The sequence below is a fragment of the Thunnus albacares genome, chromosome 4 (genome assembly GCF_914725855.1).
Source record: "Thunnus albacares chromosome 4, fThuAlb1.1, whole genome shotgun sequence".
Classification (NCBI taxonomy): Eukaryota; Metazoa; Chordata; class Actinopteri; order Scombriformes; family Scombridae; genus Thunnus; species Thunnus albacares.
In genome coordinates, this window is record NC_058109.1 from 24,239,970 (window position 1) to 24,249,026 (window position 9,057).

A 9,057-nucleotide genomic window follows, 5' to 3' on the forward strand; every position below is an offset into this window, starting at 1 on the left:
TAGAGACTGTGTCTGTCCCCAGACCACATAAATCAATTAAATCCAAAGTAAACAAAAGAAGAGTCATTCATGAAAATCTAGTAAAAATTAAAACCACTACTGCAATAGTACAACAAAATAAGATAATTAAATGTGGACTCTTGAACATTAGATCTCTTTCATCTAAAGCCGTTTTAGTAAACGATTTAATTTCAGATCATCATATTGATTTATTTTGTCTCACTGAAACCTGGCTGTGTCATGAAGAATATGTCAGCCTAAATGAATCCACTCCCCCCAGTCATATTAATACTCATATTCCTCGGGGCACTGGCCGAGGAGGAGGAGTTGCGGCCATTTTCAGTTCAAGCCTGGTCGTCAACCCTAGACCTAAATTTAATTATAACTCATTCGAAAGCCTTGTTCTTAGTCTCTCTCAGCCCACCTGGAAAACTTTACAGCCAGTTCTATTTGTTATAGTGTATCGTCCTCCTGGCCCGTACTCTGAATTCCTATCTGAATTCTCAGAGTTTTGTCGTATTTAGTCCTTAGTACAGATAAAGTAATTATAGTAGGTGATTTTAATATTCATGTGGACGTTGATAATGACAGTCTCAGCACTGCATTTATCTCATTATTAGACTCAATTGGCTTCTCTCAGTGTGTAAATAATCCCACTCACCGTCTTAACCACACCCTAGACCTTGTTCTGGCTAATGGGATTGAAATTGAACATTTAATAATTTTTCCACAAAATCCTATTTTATCAGATCATTTTTTAATAACTTTTGAATTCCTATTACTGGATTATACACCACTAGACAAAAATGTCCTCACTAGATGTCTCTCTGATAGTGTTGTAGATAAATTTAAGGAAGCAATTCCGTCAGTACTGAATTCACTACCATGTCTCAATACTACAGAGGACTCTTATGTTAACTTCAGTCCCTCCCAAATTGATAATCTTATTGATAGTGCTGCAGGCTCACTAAGACAAACACTCGACTCCATCGCCCCCTTAAAAAAGAAGATAATAAAACATAAGAGGTTAGCTCCATGGTATAACTCCCAAACCCGCAAATTAAAGCAAACATCGCGAAAATTGGAAAGGATTTGGCGTTCTCTCCCCAAACACAGGAACCTTGGTAACGGCAGTAAATCCTGACATATATTTGGACTGTTTTTCTCCAGTAGACTTGTATGAACTAACTTCAATGATCTGTTCAGCTAAACCATCAACCTGTCTCTTAGATCCCATCCCAACTAGGCTGCTTAAGGAAGCCTTACCCTTAGTGAGCACTTCTTTACTAGATATGATCAATCTGTCTTTAGTAACAAGCTATGTACCACAGTCTTTTAAAGTAGCTGTAATTAAACCTCTTCTTAAGAAGCCTACTCTTGATTCAGGTGTTTAGCCAATTATAGACCTATATCTAACCTTCCATTTCTATCTAAGATCCTTGAGAAAGCAGTCTCTAATCAGTTATGTGACTTTCTACATAACAATAGTTTATTTGAGGATTTTCAGTCAGGATTTAGAGCACATCATAGCACAGAGACAGCACTGGTGAAAGTCACAAATGACCTCCTAACTGCATCGGACAAAGGATTTGTCTCTATACTTGTCTTGTTAGATCTTAGTGCTGCATTCGACACAATTGACCATCAAATCCTTTTGCAGAGACTGGAACATTTAATTGGCATTAAAGGAACTGCATTAAGCTGGTTTAAGTCATATTTATCAGACCGATTTCAGTTTGTACATGTGAATGATGAATCCTCCGTGAAGGCAAAAGTTAGACACGGAGTTCCACAAGGTTCTGCACTTGGACCAATTCTATTCACCTTGTATATGCTTCCTTTAGGTAATATTATTAGGAAACACTCCATAAATTTTCATTGTTACGCAGATGACACCCAATTATATTTATCAGTGAAGCCAGATGAACCCAATCAGTTAAACAAACTCCAAACATGCCTTAACGACATAAAGACCTGGATGACCTGCAATTTTTTACTACTAAATTCAGATAAAACTGAAGTTATTGTGCTTGGCCCTAAACACCTTAGAAACACATAATCTAATGATAAAGCTACTCTGGATGGCATTACCCTGGCCTCCAGCACCACCGTAAGGAATCTGGGAGTTATCTTTGATCAGGATATGTCCTTTAACTCCCACATAAATCAAATCTCAAGGACTGCCTTTTTTCACTTACGTAATATCACAAAAATCAGGCACATCCTGTCCCTAAAAGATGCAGAAAAACTAGTTCACGCATTTGTTACTTCTAGGCTGGATTATTGCAATTCCTTATTATCAGGCTGCCCTAACAAGTCTCTAAAGACTCTCCAACTGGTCCAGAATGCAGCTGCACGTGTTCTGACTAAAACTAGAAAAAGAGACCACATTTCTCCCATTTTAGCTTCACTACATTGGCTTCCTGTTAAATTTAGAATAGAATTTAAAATCCTTCTCCTAACTTACAAAGCCCTTAATGGTCAGGCACCATCATATCTTGAAGAGCTCATAATACCGTATTATCCCACTAGAACACTGCGCTCCCAGTATGCAGGCTTACTGGTGGTCCCTGCAGTCTTTAAAAGTAGAATGGGAGGCAGAGCCTTCAGCTATCAGGCTCCTCTTCTATGGAACCATCTACCGGATTCAGTCCGGGGTGCAGACACCCTCTCTATGTTTAAGAGTAGGCTTAAAACTTTCCTTTTTGATAAAGCTTATAGTTAGGGCCGACCAGGCTCGCCTTGGATCAGCCCTTAGTTATGCTGCTATAGGCCTTGACTGCTGGGGGACTTCCCATGATGCACTGAGCTCCTCTCTCCTCCTCTCCATCTGTATGCATTCATGTAACATCAATGCATGTCACTAACTTTGCTTCTTCCCCGGAGTTTTTTGTGCTTTCTCATCTCACAGGAAAAGCTGAGTCCCGGGCCGAACCTTCGCGGTCCTTCACAGTCCTGATGGCATCCTTCCCTGGCTGTTGCTGCTCGTGCTTGTTGTTGTTGTTGTTGTGATTTTTTTTTCTTCTGTCCCCCCTCCCCCTTTCCCTCTCTCTTTCTCTCTCTCAACCCAACCGGTCAAAGCAGATGGCCGCCCACCAAGAGCCGGTGTCTGCTTGAGGTTTTTACCCATTAAAGGGGAGTTTTTCCTTACCGCTGTCGCCAAGTGCTTGCTCATGGGGGAATTGTTGGGTCTCTGTAAATTAAAGAGTACGGTCTAGACCTGATCTGTGAAAAGTGCCCTGAGATAACTTTTCTCATGATTTGGTCAAATATCAATAAAATTGAATTGAATTGAATTGAATTGAATTGAATTGAAAGGTTCTTTATGCAAAACTAGTTGATATTAGAATCTGCTCTATGTGAAAAGTGCCTTGAGATGACCTGTTGTGATATGGCGCTATATAAATAAAAATTGATTGATTGATTGATTGAAGTAGAAAGAATTCAGTCTATTGTACTATGTATGATGAAAGCTTAAAGTTTGATGTCACTTTGGCAAAGTGATGTATGTATTTGTCTCAATAAAAAAGTCAACCTGCTGAAGTGTAATGATGACATCATGTTCTGAAGATCCTTTCTGACATGTGCAACTCTTTATGATGTCATGCAGACTGCTTACCTATCAAGGGACTAAACTCTGTAAGTTCCAAGCTGGAATCCCACAGAGACATATCTCTCAGTGAAACCAGAGCGTCCACTAGACAGAATCTACAGTTCGAGCACTACGAACACGACAATACTACAACTCCAACACCGCTACACCATCGGAATTACGGAGAAAATGGAGAATAGCAACATCTCAAGACCTGAGGTAAGAATTTTTCGACAGGAAATTCTTTTAGGCAAATTTTTTGATCTACTTATTTGGGCCAGACAAGTTTTTCTGATTTCTTCATCTTCTGTCTAAAGCTTGCACAAAAATCATTGTGAATATTTTTCTAGATGGGGGATGGATTTTCAATAAACAACCCACATTGTGATATTCTAATATGTAGTTGGGTGCTGTGATATTTAATGTCACCATTGAGTGACTTTATTTAAGTGAAGTACAGAAACTATATTTTAGTGTAGTTTGACAGACTGAAACTAAAGAAGACACATGTATTTAGTATTTGAGTGAGTAACGTATCTTGTTGCATGAAAATTGTAGTTGTTAAGGCTTCAAATAAAATATGAAGACTTTAAAACAATGAGAAATGCTCCAAATACATATACTGTGCAGTGCATGTACATGCTGTTTTGAGAATAATGATTATCATTCAAGGTTTGTGTGGCAACAAATAAGAACAACTGTAAAATCATTTCTCACATTCAACTGTATAAATAAGTATAAAGACCTTCTGTCTTTTTGTGTGTATCCAAAGTTAGGATGGGACAGTATTTTTACCTGCATGTACATTTCTGTCTTTCAGACACTCACACAGCGCCAGGGCTCTGCCCGACTAAATGGTGCGGCCCATGACAGCCCAGCTGGAATGGAGAGGGAGAGCCTGCGCACTCCCAGCAAAGTCCTGCAGGCTCTGCGAAGAGCCCTGCTGGACTCCAAGAATGAAAACCAGCAGCTGGCTGAGGAGATGACTGCTCTGAAGGAGCAGATGGACAGCAGAGAGATGAGCTGGGAGAAGAAGCATCACGAGCTGCTTGAAGAAAAAGAGAATTTGGCCAAAACTCTGTTTCAGGCCAAAAACGACATCAAGGGCATGATGAATGCTGCGAAAGAGAGGCAACAGCACTTTGACAATCGGTGCAGGGAGATGGACTTACTAATGACACAAAAGGAGGAGGAAGTCCACTCTATGAAAAAGAAACTTCACCTCCAGAGACAGGAAATAACCAAGGTCATTAAACATTGGACAACTGAATATGACCAGGTTACTAAATTCTGGAAAGAGGAACATAACAAGATATCAGCGGCCTGCGAAAAGAAATCTGCAGAGCTGGAATCTTCATTTGAGCGGACAATCGCCAAATTACATGCAGAGTGGGAGAGCAGGTTTGTTTGTCAGGAGATGGCCGCCACTGACCTAAAAACGGTGCAGGAGGACCTGGAGCGAAAAGTGCGCCAGGTCACCCTCGAAAAGAGTGATCTGATAGCAATCATCAAGGAAAATAAGAAGGCTCTCTTTGACAATATGGTAAAAATAAGCCAGAAAGAGGTGGCCCTAAGGAAGAATGACACGGATTGGAGAGCAAAATATGACGCACTAGAACATCAGTTCGCAGTGAAGCAGACCAGCTCCGAGAAATTGCACCAAGAAATTGAAGATGAGTGTCGCCGGAAGTCAAGACAAATGGAGGAGGACATCAAGCTCCTGATGCAAAAAAATGCTGAACTTCAGGTACGTCACATCAGCTGATCATTTTGATTTAATAATAACCTGTTGGATTCACTTTGTTTTAGATTTAACCTTTAGACACACAAAATACTGAATTATATGCTGTCGCTGTCTTTTCAGGAGCTGGCCAGTAAAAGTGATAAGGAGAAGAAAAAAATGAGGAAGGAGGAAAAGAAGGCTCAGAAAGAAACAGAGAAGAGGCTGAAGAAGGAGAGGAAAGAGGAGGAGGAGAGAGAGAAGAGAGAGAAAAATGAACATGAGAGGAAGGAGAGGGAGAGATTGAAGAATGAAAAGAAAGAGCAGGAGGAGAGGCAGAAGAAAGACAAGAAGGAGCAGAAGGAGAAGGAGGAGCGGGAGAAGAAAGAGAAAAAGGAACATGAGAGGAAGGAGAAAGAGAGATTGAAGAACGAAAAGAAAGAGAAGGAGGAGAGGGAAAAGAAGGAGAAGAAGGAGAGGAAGGACAAAGAAAAGAGAGAAAAGAAAGAAAAGAAGGAAAGAGACAAGAAAGAAAAGGAGAGAGGGGCAACTTCCTCTTTCTCTTCCTAATCTCCCCCAACCCCTCCTCGTCCCTTCAGCCCTACGCCCCCAAACCATGCTAACCTCCACCCAACTCCAACTCCTTACCACCTCCTCCATCCAGACTCCCCCCATCTCATCATCTCATCCCCCATCTCCATCCATCCATCCATCCATCCACCCTTTGTCTCCCTCCTTCTCTCTCCTCTACAAGGGCAACATGGTGGACCAGTAATAAAGACCTAATCTCTCCCAACTGCTCGTCCCCTTAGCTCTACCACCCCAACCATGCCAACCTCCACACAACTCTTTACCACTTACCACCTCCTCCATCTTCCCTCCATCCAGACTCCCCATCTCATCATGCCAACCACCCATCCATCCACCCTCTGTCTCCCTCCCTCTCTCTCCTCTACAAGGGCAACTCAGGGGACCAGTACTCAGCTCTGCAGCCTCACAGAAAGAAGAAGCTGTTGTCTTCTTTCTGTGAGGCTGCAGGTAAACTAATCATACTGTCAATATAAATGTGACAAGAGAGGCCCTACCGGTCAAGGCAGATGGCCGCCCACCTAGAGCCCGGTTCTGCTTGAGGTTTTCTTCCATTCAAAGGGGAGTTTTTCCTTACCGCTGTCGCCAAGTGCTTGCTCATGGGGGAATTGTTGGGTCTCTGTAAATTAAAGAGTACGGTCTAGACCTGATCTGTGAAAAGTGCCCTGAGATAACTTTTCTCATGATTTGGTCAAATATCAATAAAATTGAATTGAATTGAATTGAATTGAATTGAATTGAATTGAATTGAAAGGTTCTTTATGCAAAACTAGTTGATATTAGAAAAAAATTACATGACAATAAACTTTGCGTTTTGGTTCTACTTGATCTGCTTAATTGCATTGAATTACTGTCACAAGAGCTCACTCAAAGCATTCTTCAAGGTTCACATCAAGGAGCATTCATTCCTCCTCCTCTTCATCATCTATCGGGTTCATACACTTCACAGAAGTAATAAATGGTCCTCAAACCTTTTCAAACTAATTCTGTTTTCTTTTTGTTACATAAGTATTCTTTGGTCTGCTAGTCGTTTTCCAGAACAGTGCAATTATTCTTTTGGCATGAGAGCCGGAAACAAAATTTCCTATCTTTGTAAGCCAACCTGAAGTTACAAGCTACAAATGACAAGTTTTACAAGACTACAAGAAGACCAATTTTGACCCTGTTTTTACGGCTGATTCCGACTGGTCAAACGTAGAGTTAATCTGTCCAATCAGAGGGCAGATGGTTCTGGTTGATCATACTGTCAATAAAAATGTGACAGGAAAGTTTTTTCCAGTGCAAAAATAGTTGCCAGTAGGCTAGTAGGATAAATTCAGGGCCGGCCCATGGCATAGGCCACATAGGCAGTGGCCAATAGAGGGAGGGGGCACCAATTGAGTGGGAAGTGGGTTTTTTGTGTTTTTTCTTACCAACAGGTATGCTTTTATACAGCTTTTGGAAATACATATATGTTCTCCCTTCTTAATGGTTTTTCTGTCTTTTTCCCCATTCATTTACATGGGTTTTCATCTGGTTTGATTTTTCCAAAGCTTTACTGTTCAGTCAGTTTTTGCACAATAGCCACCAAACTTCATGTGCTACCTCAGGCAATGCCACCAAACACTCACTGAGTGACACCTTGACCCCCACTTGCCTTTTTGTCACAGTCTAATTTGAAAGAGAAAATTTCTCTGTGTTTTGAAATAACTGACTTGACCTTTTGTTCTTTATAATCATATTGAGTATATGTATGCAAAACAGAGCATGACCTGGATTAGGTCTTTAACACTGGATTTGGAAATGGTTGTTAGAGACTCCATCTGTGTCACTACAAGGCTCTTTCCTCAGAGAAGCACTTTGTGGATAAACATGAGGTCGAGCTGATCCAGTTGTGTTTTTTGTTTTATTTTTATACTCCATTGTAATACGAAACGTCATGTTGGGCTATTAGTGTAGTCTTCAGTTTGTGTTTTTTTGTGCTTTGTGTGTTTTTTCAAATAGCGACGTGCTACGGTAAGCGTATTGTATCATTTCCGGTTGCCGACTGTGTCTACTGATAGCGTTGTTGCTGCTCTCATCTCAGTTGATTTTCCTAAATATATCACATTACTGTGGATTAATTGTGGATTAATATCTGCTGTATATTTAAACTTTCGCTAGTTTTACACAAGCACTCTCAGCGCTTTTCTCTTAGCGACTTTTCTCGCTAATCGTACAAGTTGTTAGTCACTTTAGCTCTGCAGCTAGCACTAGCAGCTAACTTAAACTAAGTAGTTAGCGATGGCTTCTCTCTCTCTCGTTCTCCTGCTCTCTCTTGCTCGGTGTGTCAAATGTTTAGTTATTCCTCTGCCTCCTTTAGTGATAGGTAAGTGTAATAAGTGTAGTTTATTTGCAGCACTGGAGGCAAGGCTTAGTGAATTGGAAGCGCGGCTCCGCACCATGGAAAAACAATCAGCTGCTAATATAGTTAGCCAGCCCCTAGTATCCGGTGCGGGCCGACCTAGCGTAGCTCCCACTCCCCCGGCAGCTCCCGAGCAGCCGGGAAGCCAGGGCGGCTGGGTGACTGTCCGAAGGAAGCATAGCCCTAAGCAGAAGCCCACGGTTCACCACCAACCAGTTCATGTTTCTAACAGGTTCTCCCCACTCAGCAACACACCCGCTGAGAAACAAACTCTGATTATTGGCAGCTCCATAGTCAGAAACGTGAAGTTAGCGACACCAGCAGCTATAGTTAAATGTATTCCTGGGGCCAGAGCGGGCGACATTGAGTCAAATTTAAAACTGCTGGCTAAGAATAAATATGGTAAATATGGTACGATTGTCATCCATGTCGGCGGTAATGACTCCCGATTACGCCAATCGGAGATCACCAAGATTAATGTTGAGTCGGTGTGTACATTTGCAAAAACTATGTCGGACTCCGTAATTTTCTCTGGACCGCTGCCTAATCTGACCATTGATGACATGTATAGCCGCATGTCACAATTCAACCGCTGGTTGTCGAGGTGGTGTCCAGCAAACGATGTGGGCTTCATAGATAATTGGCAGACTTTCCGGGGAAGACCTGGTCTGATTAGGAGAGACGGCATACATCCCACTTTGGATGGAGCTGCTCTCATATCCAGAAATATGGCCCAGTTTATTAGTAAAACAAAACCATGACAACCCAGAGTTG

General features: G+C 41.6%; 1 protein-coding gene across 1 annotated transcript; it reads left to right on the forward strand.

Annotated features, from left to right (window-relative positions):
- The first annotated feature begins 3,441 nt into the window (after positions 1–3,441).
- Positions 3,442–5,226, forward strand: LOC122980630 (nucleoporin alm1-like). Its single transcript, XM_044348837.1, has 3 exons — positions 3,442–3,811; positions 4,413–5,135; positions 5,209–5,226. The coding sequence occupies exons 1-3, from the start codon at positions 3,782–3,784 to the stop codon at positions 5,224–5,226; spliced, it is 771 nt and encodes a 256-aa protein (XP_044204772.1). The 5' UTR covers positions 3,442–3,781.
- Positions 5,227–9,057: the final 3,831 nt, after the last annotated feature.